Below are 18,371 nucleotides of genomic sequence, written 5' to 3'. Positions count from 1 at the left end.
AGTGTTTGAAATTATCGAGTAGCTTGGGCTCTTTTGGTTCTCTCACAACCCATAAAAAGTAGGCATTGGTTCCTATTAAAACCTAAGATATCTCAACTATTTGTTTAGACAATAGGGTGTTCCTGAAGATGCTTTTCGGCTTAAATTGTTTCCATACTTTTTTAGAGATCATGCAAGAGCATGGTTGAATGGTTTACTATTGAGAATAATTGCTTTATGGAATGATCGTTGCCAAAGATTTTTGCTATGGTATAATCCACTAAACATAAATGTTAAGCTTAGAAATGACATCACATCTTTTCGGCAATCAGAGGATGGAATGCTATATAAAGCTTAGGAATGATTTAAAGAATTACTTTGAAAATGTCTGATTTATGGATTCCAGCACTAGACGCAGATGGAAATATTTTATAATAGGTTGAATACGCATACGAGGATGGTAGTTGATGTTTTTGCTAATGGTACCGTGTTGGATAAATTTTATAATGAAGCATATGAGATTTTAGAAAAGATTACTAACAATGATTATCAATATCCTACCACGAGAATTGGGACAGGTAAGAAAATTTCTAATACCATGGAGCTTGATGCAATCACTTCATTGACAACCCAAGTATCTTCTTTAGTTAACATGATCAAAACAATGAAGAGGCTCATTGTAGTCTAGAAGATGAAATCAACCAAACTATCATGTATTTATTGTGGTGAAGACCATGTGTTTGATGAATGCCCATCAAACCCAGCATCGATATACTACATGGGTAATTTTAATCGAAATAATAATCCTTATTCCAACACTTACAATCTAGGGTGGAAGCAGCATCCGAACGTTAGTTGGAATAATCAAGTTGTAGGGAATTTAAACAATGTTACGAGACAGAATACTAATAGTGCATCGCCTGGTTATAATCATCCTATGCTGAGGAAAAATGTTCAATAGGGTCAAGCATCATCTTCTACCTTTATTAACGCCTTACTGAAGGAATATATGGCCAAGAATGATGCTGAAATTCAAAGCCAGCCAGCGTCCCCCAGAGCTCTTGAGAATTAAGTAGGGCAGATAGTGAATACTTTAAATATGAGGCCACAAAGAGCATTGTTAAGCGATATCGAGAATTCGAGAAATAAGGGAAGGAACAGTGCAAGGCCATCACTCTCATAAGTGGGACACAGTTGGATGATGTTGTTCAAGGCACCACCGTAGAAGAGGACAACTCTAGACTCAACCATGGGAAGAATTTAGAATAAACTGAAAAGTATACTACACCTAAATAGGGTAAATAGAAGAATGTTGCAATAGAATCAGATCATGTAGCCAATAACAAGGTCACAGCAAAATAATATCAACAACCTGAAGGACGACCGCCCCTATATTTTCCTTAGTGATTCCATAATTCTAAATAGGATGTTAAGTTCAAAAGGTTTTTGGATATTTTGAAGCAACTCCATATCAACATATTGATAATAGAAGATTTGGAGTAGATGGCCAATTATGTGAAGTTTATGAAAGATATAATATTAAAGAAGCACAGATTGGGAGAATCTGAGACTGTTGCTCTCACTGAAGGGTGCACAACAATGTTGATGAATAAATTACCTCCAAAGTTGAAGGACCTAGGGAGTTTCACTATCCCATATTCAATTGGAAATCATTATGTTGGTAAGGAATTATGTGATTTAGGAGTGAGTGTAAATCTAATGCCTAAGTCTATTTTTAAGAAGCTGGGAATTGGGAAAGCAAGACCTACTACGATTACGTTGCAACTAGTTGATCGGTCCTACACACATCCGGAAGGTAAAATTGAAAATGTGCTAGTAAGAGTAGATAAATTTATTTTTCCTGTAGATTTCCTTATTCAAGAATGTGAAGCTGATTAGGATGTGCCAATTATTCTTGGAAGACCTTTTCTTGCTACTGGTAGCACTTTAATTGATGTGCAGAAATATGAGCTAACCATGAGGGTAAATGATCAACAAATTACTTTCAATTTGATGCATTAAAATGTGCTGATAAGAATGAAGAATGCCACGCAAATAGGCTGATAGAAATAGAAGTAAAGGAATAGTTCGTAAAATTTTGCCACAGAAATTCTGATAGTGATGAAGACTCACTTGAGCGGAGTGACGCAGTAATTTTTTAGGACATTGGTGAACTTATGGAAGCCAAGCAGTTTTTGGATAGACCAGGGAAGAAGTTTGAATCTTTGGATTTATCCTATTACTTATTTAATCCTCCTAAACCTTCTATAGAGGAACCTCCCACACTGGAGTCAAAACTTTTGCTGTAACATTTAAAATATGCATATTTGGGAGACAACAACATTTTACCGATAGAAATTTCTATGAAGTTGACACCTGAGCAAAAGGTAAAGTTGTTAGAAGTCCTTCGGTATTCTAAGAAGGCATTAAGATGGACCCTTGCTGACATAAAGGGAATTAGCCCTACTCTCTACATGCATAAAATTTTGTTGAAGGATTGACATAACAATTCTATTGAATAGTAGAGAAGATTGAATTTGATCATGAAAGAAGTTGTCAAGAAAGATATTATCAAGTGGCTTGATAGTGGAATTATTTACCCGATTTTAGATAGCTCATAGGTGAGTCTTGTACAATGTGTACCCAAGAAATGAGGTGTCACAACAGTGAGTAATAATAACAATTAGCTCATTCTGACTCGCACTGTCACGTGATGAAGAATATGTGCGGACTATCGCAAGCTTAAAAAGGCAACTAGAAAGGACCATTTTCCTCTACCATTTATTGATCAGATGTTAGATAGATTAGATGGGAAAGTTTTCTACTTTTTTTGAATGGTTACTCAGGGTATAATCAGATTACCATAACTCCTAATGACCAAGAGAAGACCACCTTCATGTGTCCATATGGAATTTTTGTATTTAGATAGATGTCATTCAGGTTAAGTAATGCCTCGACAACCTTTCAGCATTGTATGATGGCCATCTTCTCGGACATAGTGGAAAACTTCCTTGCAGTCTTCGTGGACAATTTCTCTATATTTGGCAATGATTTCAAGGATTTCTAAAAATAATCTGAAATTGATTTTGTGTCGTTGTAAAGAAACAAATCTTGTTTTGAACTGGAAAAAATGCCACATCATGGTTCGTGAAGGAATTGTTCTGGGGCATAGGATATCACAGCGAGGGATTAGAGTGGACAGAACAAAATTTGAAATAATATAAAATTTACCACCTTCCACCAGTGTCAAGGGTATTAGAAGTTTTTTAGGTCATGTGGGATTTTATAAAAGATTCATTAAGGATTTCTCGAAGATATCTAAACCTTTGTTCACCTTACTAGAGCAAAATAGACCTTTCAATTTTGATAAATATTGCTTAGTAGCTTTCGAGGAATTGAAGAAACAGTTGGTAGCAGTACCAATTGTAATAACTTCGGAATGGACACTGCCTTTTGAACTCATATCTGATGCTAACGATTATGCTATGGGAGTAGTGTTGGGGCAAGGGAAAGACAAAGTACTACGTGCAATATATTATTCGAGTAGAACCCTGACAGATCCATAGCTTAACTATACCACCATGGAAAAGGAGTTATTGGATGTGGTGTTTGCATTCGATAAATTTCGCTCTTATCTAGTTGGTACCAAGGTCACAATCTATACAGATCACTCTGCTATTAAGTATTTGGTGAGCAAGAAAGATGCCAAGCCAAGATGGATTAGGTGGATACTCTTGTTGCAGGAGTTCGACTTGGAAATTAGAGATTAAAATAGGAATGAAAATCAATTGGCTGATCACTTGTCAAGCTTAGAATTTGGAAATGAAGATGGCAATGACAAATTTATTAAAGAAGACTTTCTAGATGATTAGTTGTTAGTTTCCATGGCATTACCTTGGTATACCGATATAATAAACCTTTTAGTAAGTGGTGTGATGCCATTTGATCTCAGAAACCAAAGAAGACGAAAATTCCTCCATGATTACAAGCATTATTATTGGGATGAACCTTTTCTATTTAAGCATTATGCTAATCATATAATTAGAAAGTGTGTCCCTTATGACGAAATACATAACATTCTATAGCATTGTCATTCAACTTCTTATAAAGGGCACTTTGGAGAAATAAGAACTACTGCCAAAATACTTCAGTCAAGATTTTATTAGTCGAGTTTGTTTAAGGATGTTTATGAATTTTATCAGTCATGTGACCATTGTCAGGGGATAAGAAATCTATTTAGGAGACACGAAGTGCCGCTACAAAATATTCTGGAGATTGAGTGGTTTGATGTATGAGGAATAGACTTTATGGGTCCATTTCCACTATCAATAGGCAACCTGTACATACTGTTGGCAGTGGACTATGTCCCTAAGTGGGTTAAAGCTATTGTGTTTCCTACTAATGATGCAAAGTCAGTAATGAAGTTCATGCACAAAAGCATTTTTACAAGATTCGGTACACCTAAAGGCATTATTAGTGATGAAAGATCTCATTTTGACTGCAAACTAGTGCTAATGCCTTGCATAGGTATGGGGTGATACATAAGATTGCCACGGCATATCATCCCTAAACAAATGCACAAGCTGAGATTTCTAACAGAGAAATTAAAAAGATTCTAGAAAAAAATGGTGAACCCAACTCGTAAGGATTGGTCCTCCAAACTAGATGAACCTTTGTGGGCCTATCGTACCATATTTAAAACATTGTTAGGGATGTCACCTTTTAAGCTTGTTTATGAAAAGCCATGTCACCTACCTGTTGAGCTCAAGCACAAAAAGCATTTTGGGCTATTAAAAAGCTGAACATGGATTGGGTCACTACTGGCCATAAAAGGTTGTTAGAACTAAATGAAATGGGAGAATTCAGGGTACATGCATATGAAAGGCTAAATTGTATAAAGAGAAGACTAAGCGTTGGCATGATAACAAAATTATGCCAAGGCAATTTGAACCAGGGCAACAAGTGTTGTTGTTCAACTCTAGGCTCAAGTTGTTCCATGGTAAATTAAAATCTTGCCAATTAGGTCCCTTTGAAGTACCTCAAGTACACCCGCATGAAGCTATTAGTATCAAAGACCTGAAAATGGGGGTTACATTAAAAGTTAATAGACAACACTTAAAGCACTACTGGGGTGCTTATGTAGATCATGGCAAGCAATCCATTGACCTCCAAGATGTTTGAGTTAGCATTTTTTTCCTTTCTTTAATTGCTTTAATTTTATTTAGTCTTTATTTTCTGTTATCATTAATTATTTAATGTTGTTTCATTTCTTTTATCTTTGATTAATGAGCAGTTTTTCTATATTTTCAGAGACAAAATAAAAGTATGGGATTATCAGTTGTGATACTAAGAGGACTTTACCGTAGCATCTTAAAATGAAATTATGCTGCAACAAATTGGGTGAATGAATGTCGAGGTACGAGGTAACATAGGTTGATCGGACAAAAAAGTCCAAGGGAGAGATTTTTGGATAACTGGGCCCATTCTGTTACTTGGGTACCCAATGAGGAAAAGCCAAAACTTTTATTTTAGGGCTAGGTCACCTCACATTTTCCCCTAAAAAATCCCCTTATTTTTCCCTCCTTTATGCCACAAAGATTACTCTGCACATTTCATTTTTCTGAACTATCAACATTATCTCCTCTACTCACCTCTTTTCAACTACTTACGTCTCTTACATTTCTCACAAAGTTTCCATCTTTATCATTTCTTTCTCTTTAACTTCTCATACATTTCTTCTAACCATATTTTTTGAGATTTCTTTATATCCTCCTTTAATAGCACAAGTAAAAACTGCTTCAAAGGTTTTTGAATCATCGTGGGCCAGCACTACGCTACCTAAAACCTTTTTCAACAATGTCACGACCACAAAATACAACAATAACATCTCAAAGTGCCGCTTTTTATTTCGAACAAGGGTTATTGTTCAAGGATGAATCATACATGGGCTATGACGAGTCTGTGTCCTCTATCGTAGAGAAGAACAGGTGGAGTATTTTCTGTTTGCACCCTAAGGACATTTTTGGGAAGGTTGTTCATGAATTTTATGTACATGTTAATTCACCTAATTCTCATTTTATCTATGTTCGTGGCACTTCAATTCTATTTGATGAAGATCATATTAACGCCCAATTTGGGATAGCTGATGTGTAAGATGAATATATACCCTTAGCTGACAATGTCACTACTGATGGATTGACTCAAGTCTTGAATGATTTATGTGTCAAAGGTACACATTGGACTGTTTCTATTCAAGATTGCTATACCATTGAGAGGGCTTCTTTAAAGCCTATTAGGAAAGTATGGTACCATTTTCTGAAAAGTCGCCTTATGCCATCGACTTAAAATATGATTGTTTCAAATGAGATGATGCTTTTATTACACTCCATCATCATGGGGAGAAGAATCAATATTGGCCAGATCATTTTTTAGGAGGTGCACGGTGTGCTAAGAAAAATGCTGGCAGCCTAAACTTCCCCTCCTTTCTTACTACTTTGTGCTGCACCACTAGAGTCCCTCTCAATGCTGATGAGTATGTCACCCTCAATAAGGGTGGACTGTCCCGAGCCATTTTTGCCAAATTCCAAGGCATTGATGCTGCAAAACCAACTTAGCATAGTCAGGCTACCACTTCTACTATTGCACATTTTCCCATGGTAGCACCCTCGACATCTCGCAACTCCTTCAAACAGCAACTGGAGCAAAGAATTTCCCTTTTTGAGATTCAGCAGTTTAAATTAGCTGAAGTGATGGTCAAGGCCTAGGAGCAGTAGGCTCAATATTGGACTTATGTGAGGAGCAGAGATTTAGCTCTTAAAAGATCTCTGTAAAAGAACTTTACAAAGTTGATGCCAGAATTTCCTACATTACCCACCCCTTTGCTCCCAATTCTTGAAACCGTAGAGGAGCCAACTCAAATTCTTACTACCAGCGCTCAATTAGCGAATTTGGGAACCATTACTGATAAAAGGGAAACTGTTTCTGAGGAGCCTAAAAAGACGAAATCATTAAATCTTGATAATGAATAAGAAAGAGAGAAAGATGAAACTGTTATTGCCATTACTGCCATCATGAAAGGTCGGACCTTGTTCCATCCACCCCACCAACTTCCACGACTGATCAAGACCATGACATCGATCATCTTATTGATGAGCTCATGGAAATTGATGAGGGGGACGAAAGAACCCCATGAAAAGGAAGCTGCGGTATAAAGTCAGTACTCGCAAATCCACTTGCAGGGCCGAATGAAGTAACTACACTTCAATTCAAGCCAGGGAAGTTTTTTTTCTCTACCTCATACATTTTATTTCTTTTGCCATGACATTTTCTATACATATCTATATTTTTTTTTGTTACAAATTTGTACATGCATTGATGCATCCCTTAGGTTTTGGGGTGTATTGTGCATTTATGTTACATTATATTTCTAGTACATATGCTCATTCTAGTCTTGTTAAATTTGTTTTACCACTGCCACATAACTAGTAAGTACTGTTTTGCCTATGCAGAGTAAAATATTTACTTATGATGTTCGATGATGAGTTTGAATTCTTAAATACACTTAAAACATATGATAGGGGATTAGGTGAATTTAGCTTAGGTTAGGTTGCTTGAAGATTACCTCCTAAAAATGAGATGTCCTAACCTCAGTTATTTTTGGACTATAGCGAGTATCTTTTAATGAATTTAAAGACTTTTGAAGTCAAACTCAATCACATTGCCACATTATTACTTAAATAAAAGACAATAGACACTCTAATGCTTAGAATTGCTAAGTAAGTCAGCTCTACTTTGTTTGCTCCATCGTGTTGTTGAATAGAAAGGTGAGTTCAAGTAAGAGTGTGTAATAAAGAAAAGAAAATTAGGGGCACTCCACTGTTGTAACAAGCTAAGTAGCTAAGAAGGTAGTTGTTTGCTCTATCTATATTCTAAGTTAAAAGCCTTAGCCTCAAGAGTGATTTTTATTTAAATTATGACATGATTAAGTACTAGGTAATTCAATGTGTGCTCCATTGTGATTATCAAGTCAAAGAATTTTGTAACATTCTAAATCCCCTAATATACTTAAAAAAAAGAAAAAAAACAAATACAAATAAATATTTTTAGTAGGCTTAGAGTAAGGGTTACAAAGTAACTTGAGTTTAGGTAACAAATGAACTGAGCAAATTAGAAGATGTTTGCTATGGCTAGAAAGCATACATGAGTACTTAGGAAATTTTGTTTTTAGGGAGCAATTTTCTACACTATCTTTGATAAGCAAACCTTTGAAACTCGAACAAGTTTTTAGAGATAGAAGATTGTTGAAAACTGAAGTATATATTATTCTTTGAATGGACTGGCAGTATAAAGTGGTTAAGTGCGTAGGCAAAATTTGTTGCATTCAAGTATTCGTGTATATTTTGCTTGAGGACAAGCAATAACTCGAGTTTGGGGGTATGATAACTCTTGAAAAGAGTTATATTTCATGTCTTTAGATCTAGCTAACTGTCTTTTCTTAGGTACATTTAGTTGCATTTTAGGACATTCCATTAATATTTTTCTTATTTTAGCATTACATTAAGAGCTTGGACTGTACTTAAATGTTAGTTATTTTTTAATTGCTTATGTAAAGGTTGTGTGTAGTGGTGGATTGGCAGGTGCAGGATAAGGAACAAAAAGTAACTGAGTGAAGGTTTATCGGGGCAAAGGGTTGGACAGTTTGTCAATACAAATGTTGTGTAATGTCGGGAATATGTCCAGTTAGCACCCAAAGCGTACGGGCCTTAGGCCCAGTTGAACTTGTACCAGATATATCTACCTGAAAAAGAGGGAAAAAATTATGGGCTGTTGGATTTACCTTAGGGAAATGATTATAAAAGCCAAATAAGGAAACCCTAAAAGGGCAAAAAAAACAAAAAGAGAAAAAAAAAGGAATCCTTAGGCAAAAAAATAGAGGGTAGTGGCTGAGTAAAGACGGGAAGAGGAAGACGAAGGCAACCCCTCTCAGCCATCACAGGACACTACATCTCTGGAGTGTGGGCTAAATAAGGGTAATTTATCTTCCCAAAATTCTTCTGTTATTTCTTAATTACTCTTTGTGAATTGATTTGATAGAAATGATATTGAATGATACTTTGGATTTGAATTTTAATTGCCAACCCATGAGCTAAATATCATAGGGTTGGATTACTTGAAGAAACTCATAATTAGGAGACGACAGAAGTCGAGGCAAGTGTTCTGAAGGGCGAGACTATTTGGCAAAGAAGCTAGTCAAGAATCAACCAAGGCATCGAGATTGTTCTGAGACGATTCCAACTAATTTTATTCTGAGGACACAACAAGGGCGTTGCGAGAATAGGTGGGGGAGAATGTCATGGGTCACGGATCAAAGCTCGTGACCATTAAGCACAGAATGCGTGAAACCCGTGACCATTGTCTTATAGAGTTCAAGTTATTAAATGGGGCTCATTTGACCCAGATGAACTGGCTCGATTCGTGGAACCCGTGGAGATGCCCATATTCTTAAAGCCTTAGTCGCCAAGTGAAACACTCCAGTAAAACTAGAGTTACCAGGATAAATAGTGTAAATCCTAAAGGGATAATATTGTATAAAAAATCCCTTAGGACTCTCAATTATAGATAGGTTGTAATCTTGACTATAAATGTAACTTAATTTGTACCGTTGGTTCTCGGGGAGATCAACTATAAATAGAGGCCTCCCTCTTTATTTTTAATCACTTCATTCTTTCTAAGCTAAAGAATTTTAAGAGCATTTACTCAAACATCTTGTGTGAATCACTTTCCTTTGGTTTTTTTGTTCTTCGTTTTTCTTTCAATTCGAGTTTTCTTTCGTTATATTTTGGTGTCTTAGAGAAATTTTGTGCATAATGTGACCGACTAATAGAACACCTAGCGGTTTGTGACTACGAATGTAACAGCCTGTTTTTCAGTGGTGCCAAAAATAATGGTTTTGGGTTCACTAATCTAACAAGTAAGTCCATAAAAATTATTTAATATTTATGAGTCAAATATAGTATTATATTAAACATCGAAATAATTACTAACCAGAACCCATTATAAAAGACAATACTATTAGGTTTTTTCAACCTATTATTTCAAAACACATTAAATGCTACAATTACCTCCTTCTCAACACGTGTCTAAATTTATTGCCTGTATGTCAACAATACTATTCCGCGAATGTTTCTAGCCTTCAGAGTAATGCATTCATTATTGAATATAATAGAATTTTTTTTCAATATTCATAAAAATATTTATATTTCACTACTAAAATAAGTCATAAATTTATACCTCATCACTAATAGGAAGTGAACAGTTAGACAACTAATAGGAGTCAAGAACGACATTCTAAAATATGATAATGATTGAAGCAAGTACAAGCATCTGCACATACCCTGATATTTGCTACTTGATGCCAAGAGCATCTCTCGATAAAGTGTTGCAAGCATGGCTACCCCCCAACTATAAATATTGGCACTGCTCAAATCTAGAAGGCATACAAGGTAGCACAAACTAACTCGGTTGCCAGACTTATCAAGCATCAAAATCTTCCTAATAAGACTCATAATTATGAACTGAGATGCGATTTGAACCTCTACTTCTATCGCAATCTCGGGTAGCATCGTCAAAGAGTCCAATCAAGTGTGGAAAATGAAATTCCCTTTCCATCTACCCTCTAAAGATAACTCCCAAGCAACTCTTGGCAAACTACCATCATGTTTGATATTGATTCTCCAGTTAGACGTAATCTATCAACTGGAAGACTAAGTTGTAATGTAACATCTTCGAAGGTAATCGTGGACTCACCACAAGGCAAGTGAAACATATAGGTCTCTGGCCTCCATTGCTCCACCAATGCAGCTATGAGATGTAGATATATTTGGAAGCTCTAAATCAAAATCGCGTACCTGAAATTGACTCCATCTAAATATGTTTGAATCCTCAGGTCAATACCATTGAAATAATTGTGATGCAACAAGTTGTGCAATGATCGATCCACTTCCTACACAAAATCTACATCACACAAGTGTTAGTGTACACATTGTAAAGTTTTTAAGGAGAAGTTTGTAATATTTACCATTTCCAATATTTCATATGATGCATGCGAAAATTATAACAATACCATTTTCCTAAACCTAACAAATATAAAATATTTCCACAATGTCAAACAAATATAATTTTACTTATAAAAATATTACTAATGTCTATTTCATTATAATAATTACAAATATATTACTTATAAAATAAACAATTTTCAATTAATTAAACAAACAAATTACAAGTAAGTAAACAATTAATTTTCACTAATAAAAATATTATTAATATCTAATTCAGTATAATAATTAAAAATATATTCAACATATTTCACAAAATTGCTTATTTTCAATTAAAAAACCCTAAACCATTGAATTAACAAGCAATTTTAATTTTTACATTATCTACATTATCAATATAACATATTTAAAATTCATATATACTTACAATTCTTGTCGATAATAACTTTTTTTTATGAAAAGTTGATAATAACTTTAAACTTGCAAAACAAATCAATAATATAACCACCTAATTAATTTAAATTAAGTTGATGGAGCTTGCCTAAATTTAAAAAAATTCCATCAATGTATTCCGTAAATAAATTCATTTTTTGGGTGGTTTGGGAAATTTTTCAGATTTTTTTACAATTTTTGGGTAATTTTCGGAAGTGTGGGGAGATGGGTTTTTTTGGAGTGAATGGTTGTATTTTTTTTTGGACGTGAAGTTAAATGGGCTTAGGGTGGGGGGTTTATGGGAGGTTGGTTTTAATTAGGTTAATTGGGGTGTTTATTAGATTTAATGTTGGGGAGTCAGGAGTTTTTGGGGGTAAGTGGCCGAGTAGTTGGGGAGCCCCAAATCCGCACTATTCCCTACAGCGTGATTAATAAGGTCTTATATTGATTCCAACGCCAAAATCGACACCAACCCTTCCGATTTGTGTCTGGTTAAATCGAAATTTTTATTTACTATTAGTAAACATATCATTTTAATAAATAAATATTATTTTGATAAAAAAATATTAATATATATTATTTTAATAATTTTTCCTTTAATTTTATCTCTAAAATTGTCTTTGATTTTGAAGTGATATAAAAAAAATTAAACTATATTCAAAGGTTATTAAATTATTTGTAAATTTATATTTTGATCACTCAATTTTAAAAAAATTATAAAATAGTCATTGAACTATTTGAAAGTTTTTATTTAAATTACTTGTTATTAAGTTTTTTTTTAAAGTTGGGTAGCAAGATCTAGGCAAAGATTTAACGACTCGTAGGGTGGATCAATACCCATCGACAAGTAAAAGAACGTACCTTAGTTTCAAGTGGATCTAATGGTCAGTGTCAAATATCGGAAAAAAAAGCTATTTGAATTTTAATTCATAGATTGATGACATTTAAAAATATTTCATAAAAAATTGAATTATAGAATAGAATGGAAATGGTAACTTTTGATTGATGCAGCAGTGTAAACAGGGAAGGCCTTACAATAACGATTTACTAGCTTAGTGATTTAAATGAAAACTTTCAAATAGTTCAGTGATTATTTTATAGTTTTTTGAAGTTGAATTACCAAAATATAAACTTACTAATAGTTTAGTTACTTTGGGTGAAATTTACCCTATAATGAGCGGGTCGGATCCAGATCTAATGAAATAGGGTTATGTTGTGGATCGTAATCAAACCATAAACAAGTACAAGTTGTGGGTTCGGGTCAAAAAGTCCGAGTTTCTCCAACTTTCTCGCCTCTCACTTGCTTCCTCGTGTTGCTCATCTTCAGTAAGCAGTTACCGTTATGTCCAGTTCCCTTTTTCTTAAAATCTAGAAACCCTAATTTGTAATAACTGTCTCTCTATCTATTTTAGGGTAATTAGGCTTTAGAGTGGCTACTATTTGGGGGAATTAGGTGAATTGAAGGCATGGGTCGATCGAGGACAGTCTCTCGTCCAACTGAAGAGGATCTCAATCAAAGGTCTTCCCTTTTTTATGTTCTTAATTTCATTTATTTTCTCAGCTGTTCCGTTCAAAGATCTTGTTTTCAGTTGAAAATTCGCCCTTTCTTCTGTAGATCCAAAAGGAAAAAGACTGCGTCTGGTAGTGTCGAAAATGTAGAGCTTCCATCAGCAGGTATGACGAAATTTAGGGTCCCCTTTGATTGGTATTTTTATTATTTAATCTTTCTAAAGCTTGTTAGTTGCAAAAGGGATAATAGTAAAATTTTAATAATAAATATATGGTTTTACTTTTATTGATAATAAAATGCACGATTCTACTTTTATATAGAATGATTGCATTTCCAGATAGGGTTGTATTTTAACTATTAGCTCCTATTTTTATCACAAGTAGTTTTACTTTTACTTGGTTAGAAACTTAAGTTTATTTGGAAAAAGAAATAACAAGAAATCGAGTAGAAGTATCAAATCGAACTGAGCCCTAATAAGATGTAACTGGTTTAGCAATGCAATTCTTTTAAGTTTTGAAGTCTTACTTCCTCTTTTTTTTTTTTTCTTAAAGTGATGACCTTTATGGATGATATTGCGTTTATTGGTTTATTTTGCTCATCTCCATTGATTCCATTTCTTTCAATAAGGTCTTGGGCAAGTACCGAGTGAAGCAAAAGGGCCAGCATTGTATCATTGTAATTATTGTAACAAGGATCTTTCTGGAATGGTTCGGATTAAGTGTGCAGTTTGTCCAGATTTTGATCTTTGTGTCGAATGCTTTTCTGTTGGAGCTGAAATTACTCCTCACAAGTGCAATCATCCATACAGGGTTATGGTTAGTCACCTTCTTTCTATTTACAATTTCCTTTTTCATTTTAGCAATTGAAGGTTATAGCATGATCGCTGATGGTTAACCAAAGTAAAGTATACTAGAGCTTTTGAAAAAAGTCTAAGGAACATGGTTACATAGGTCTTAAGTGAGTTAAAAACAATTTTGTTTTCTGTTCAATACCAATGGCATTTTTTGCTGAACCATATGTTTCATGCGTTTTATTACAACTGCATCCTACAACCTCTCCCTTTCTGTTCTATGCTAGAAAATCTTATTCACCTCTCCTGGAACCTCACTTTGGTGGGACATAACTTGGTGATTACCATCTGTGAATTTGTTTACTAACTGGGTCATCAATTGCTGTCATTCTTTTCATCATCTATGCTATTGCCGTCAGTAATTCTCATAATAAATGATTCCAAACATAGTTTTTCCCCATTTTGCTATTGGTTGGAGTATGCATTTTAATGTTCTTCCATGCAGGACAATTTGTCTTTCCCACTTATTTGTCCAGACTGGAATGCGGATGAGGAGATATTGCTTCTTGAGGTATTCCTATGTACTATCTTGCACTTTTAGGGGTATTTGATTTTTTATTGTTGATTGATCGCATATCTGGCAACTTCTGCTTATCCTCTTTTGTATTCCATTGGATTTGATGGTTAGAGGATGCATGCCTTATTTTCAGGCGATTGAAATGTATGGATTTGGGAATTGGGCTGAAGTTGCAGAACATGTTGGAACCAAGAGCAAATCACAATGTATTGATCACTATAATGCTATATACATGAACTCTCCTTGTTTTCCTCTCCCAGTAAGACTTGTGTTATAATCTTGGATTTGAAGACATTACCTACACAAGCACTTGCTAATGCAGAAGCACGTAAAATAAGCATACAATTTTCTAGTAATAATAATTATATTCCATGGTTATTTTCTCAGGACTTGTCTCATGTTATGGGAAAGAGCAGAGAAGAGCTCCTTGCTATGGCCAAAGGGAATGGTCTAGTCAAAAAAGGTTAGACTAAACCCTTTCAAGTAAATCCCGGTTGCTAAATTTTTGCTATCGAGATGACTTTTTCTGGCTGTTTTCCTTCCCAAAGTGATTTTTGTTTTGACTGGATCACTTTCTTTTTTCTTCTGGGAACAAGGTTGATCTGCAAATCGTCAATATTCTTGTTTGTCTGATTCGGTTTATCAGAATATTCTTGTCCTATTTTTGCATGTGCTTTAATGAAATGAATTTGCTAAGACTAAATGGTTATTTATGCAGAGTTCACCACACATGGTGAGCTTACCCTGAAACAAGAGTCTCCTGCTGGTGCAAAAGTCAAGTAAATGTCTTCCCTGTTGAATCTTTTCTGTTTTCTTTTTTTTTCCTGCTTTTATTTAAATTTTTATATTTATATGTTAATCTTCTATAATTGATCAGATATGAGGCACCAAGAAAGGAAGATCCAGCTCATCAATCCTCATGTAGCTTAACTGGAGGTATGACATCAGCTATTTTGAGACATCTTTATTGAAAGTGGATTGCCCTTTTGGTTTTCTTAAAGGCATGATTTTGTGGCAATATTAAACATAACACATTCTCTTTTCTGCTTAAAAACAAATATATATTATATCATATAAATGCAATGCATTCTCTTTGATGTCAGAAATAGGGTCCCATATTGATTCAAGGAGTGGTGGTAACACATTCCTAGTTGCTGGTAAAAAGACCTCCAACATGGCCCAGATTAAAGATGGCATTAAAGTAGAAGGTATGCTCTCATTTTGTTGTACGTCATGACTGTTGCTTGTGACTTTACATTCTGCATGAAGTCATTGGCTATTGCCTGCATGGAAATGACAATCTAACAAATGATAGTAGGTAACTGTTGCAAAAGGTGGCTTATTCTGAAATGCTAATTAATTATTTTTCTATCTGTAATGTGAGTTAAGAGTTTGTTGAGTTAAGCAACTTCTTTTCCTTCTCCTTTTCCTATTCTTTAATTATTATTTTTAATTTTGGTGATTAATATGATGTAAGTTGTTGGTCATGTTCTGTGGATTTGTGCAAGTACTCTAACATCATTTTTCTTAAACCTTTTTCTTAGAACCTCAAGCAGACAGGAGCATTGGTGAGAAAAAGCCTAGGGTTTTCACTGAGGAGGAACCGTCTATGACTGAGCTGAGTGGCTATAATTTCAAGAGGCAGGAATTTGAGATTGAATATGATAATGATGCGGAGCAATTATTGGCAGATATGGAATTTAAGGATACTGACACCAAGGCTGAGCGTGAATTGAAGTTGCGTGTATTACATATCTACTCTAAAAGGTATTTATCTACAACAATGTGTATGCATGTTGTATATATTCTTGACATGGAAAAGGTTGATGATCATCAGCATTTTTCAATAAAAGGGTCTAAGAGGGAAGTATAGGAAGTGGCAGTTCTTGAAGAAAAAGATAACTGTGTTCTTGATCAATTATAATATACTTTCTGATTTTTCTTACATATATACAAACTCGATACGTAGAATGAAGCAATTTCTCTAAGCACATTATCTTGGTTGGAAAACTACTTGAAGCTCCTCTTAGGTGTTAAGAACAAAACTTTGTGTATGAGTTTTCAACTTCATCACCATCAAATATCAGGATAGAACTTTCCTATAATGTCATGACAATTTGGACTTGACTTCAGAATCTGTCTCTGCATTCGATCTTGAGTGCTGTTGGAGATTTTTAGTGCATTCAAGTTGAGTGATTTGTGCTTGTGTTCTTTCATTTAGACAGCTCTATGTATATCATTAGAGCTGTATGTCTTATGTGTCTGCTTTTATATTGTCAATTGGCTTTACTAGTAGTTTTATCTTAGTTATAACTGATTGGAAAGATGAACAGCCTTGTAGCATACCATAGTCTGGCATTCAATACCATGCCACATACTACAACTTATGTTGAATCTTGTATTGTTATGTTTGTATCAAATTTGAGAGATTTATGGTATGGTGTTTTATCGACAGGCTTGATGAGAGGAAGCGTAGGAAGGACTTTATTTTGGAAAGAAATTTACTTTACCCTGATCCATTCGAGAGAAACCTCTCACCTGAGGAGAAGGAAATATATCAGCGTTACAAGGTGTTTATGCGCTTCCACTCGAAAGAAGAGCATCGGGAGTTGCTTAAGAGTGTCATAGAGGAGCATCGGATTGTCAAAAGAATACAAGAACTTCAGGTTAAATGCTTGCTTTGTGCTGACTTTGTATGCTTATTTGCTGCTTTCATGCACTGGTGTAGATTTCCACGAAATGAAAATTAGTTTTCAAATGAGATTGAAGTTTGATTACATTATTTTCCTGTTCTGGGAGCACTGAAGCCGAATACTAGGAACTAGAAATCTATGCACCTTTTGACTTTGGTTTTGGCTTTCATCTTTTAATCATATAGTTGTATTTCTTCATCTCAAATGGTTCAATTCCACAATGATTGCTATCCCTTGGGGCTGAACCTCCAAATACAACTATTTAAGCATCAAAATTTTGGAACATTATTCAGGTGAATTTATATGCAGGAAGCTCGAGCTGCTGGTTGTCGAACTGCTGCTGAAGCCAATAAATTTATTGAAGAGAAGAGGAAAAAGGAAGCTGAAGAAAATGCCCAGAGACTGAAGGAAAGTGTACAAGCTGGTCCTAGTGGTAAAGTGTTATTGCATGGCAGTCCGAGGGGTATTGTGAGGGGTTCCACTGGTTTACAACCTTTTAGTAAAGAATCTTCAACTGTTTTGGGACAAACTACTTTAAGCACTTTGGATGATTGGGATATCACTGGATTCATAGGAGCTGATTTATTGTCTGATTCTGTAAGGATACCCTCCCTACGCTGTTGTATATTGCATAGACATACGGTTATCTTTTACAACCCCAAGTTTAAGTAATTGAATAACTGTCAAACTTTGGGGATACAGGTGAAACATGAAGTAGCTTAGAGTTTGATTGGAAACTATTTGTGTATATTATTTCGGATTTTGGGTCTCTTATAATGTGCTTGTGTGCAGGAGAAACAGCTTTGCAGTGAGATCAGAATACTGCCGTCACATTATCTCTCAATGTTGCAAACCTTATCAATGGAGATTATGAAGGGAAATATTAGCAAGAAATCTGATGCCCACAACCTGTTCAAAGTTGAACCGGGCAAGGTGGATAGGGTGTATGATATGTTGGTAAAAAAGGGGATTGTTCAAGTTTGAACAAAATTCAGCGCCTCCAATTTTGTAGATTGAAATTGTATAGATCTATGTGATAGGAAGAAGCACAAATAGTGTTGCTCATTTATTATACAATTTATATAAGCAACCACATTTGCATGCTTCTCTCTTGCCATGTTTTACATGGAAAATTACAAGAGAGAGAATTTCCACGTCTGTTTTCCTCCCAAGAAGAGATTTATGTTGCTTCTGAATTCGGGTTCGAGTGCGTATTACAGTATATTTAATGTTTTTATATTTTACTTTATAGGAAAAGTCTAATTTTCTTTTGCTACATTTAAATTTGAAAGTTAATTTTAATATTATATTAATTAACTTATTATTGTTAAATAAT

At 34.8% G+C, this 18,371-nt stretch overlaps 1 protein-coding gene and 1 non-coding gene across 2 annotated transcripts; one reads left to right on the top strand and one right to left on the bottom strand.

The window, feature by feature from the left end:
• Positions 1 to 274: 274 nt before the first annotated feature.
• On the bottom strand, positions 275 to 381 carry LOC121230161 (small nucleolar RNA R71). Its single transcript, XR_005928113.1, has one exon. It is a non-coding gene; the product is annotated as a small nucleolar RNA R71 (small nucleolar RNA).
• Positions 382 to 12,693: 12,312 nt separating this feature from the next.
• LOC107957206 (transcriptional adapter ADA2a) lies at positions 12,694 to 18,311 on the top strand. The gene is made up of 14 exons (XM_016892662.2): positions 12,694 to 12,791; positions 12,878 to 12,984; positions 13,081 to 13,139; positions 13,603 to 13,790; positions 14,271 to 14,336; positions 14,476 to 14,601; positions 14,730 to 14,805; positions 15,061 to 15,121; positions 15,220 to 15,278; positions 15,446 to 15,550; positions 15,887 to 16,109; positions 16,798 to 17,008; positions 17,345 to 17,632; positions 17,828 to 18,311. Exons 2-14 carry the CDS (start codon positions 12,932 to 12,934, stop codon positions 18,017 to 18,019), a joined length of 1,707 nt encoding a protein of 568 aa, XP_016748151.1. The 5' UTR covers positions 12,694 to 12,791; positions 12,878 to 12,931; the 3' UTR covers positions 18,020 to 18,311.
• The last annotated feature ends 60 nt before the right edge of the window (positions 18,312 to 18,371 follow it).

The sequence above is a fragment of the Gossypium hirsutum genome, chromosome A05, assembly GCF_007990345.1.
Source record: "Gossypium hirsutum isolate 1008001.06 chromosome A05, Gossypium_hirsutum_v2.1, whole genome shotgun sequence".
NCBI classification, from domain to species: Eukaryota; Viridiplantae; Streptophyta; class Magnoliopsida; order Malvales; family Malvaceae; genus Gossypium; species Gossypium hirsutum.
The sequence above is the reverse complement of the archived record's forward strand: the minus strand, read 5'-3'. Positions and strand labels throughout refer to the sequence as shown.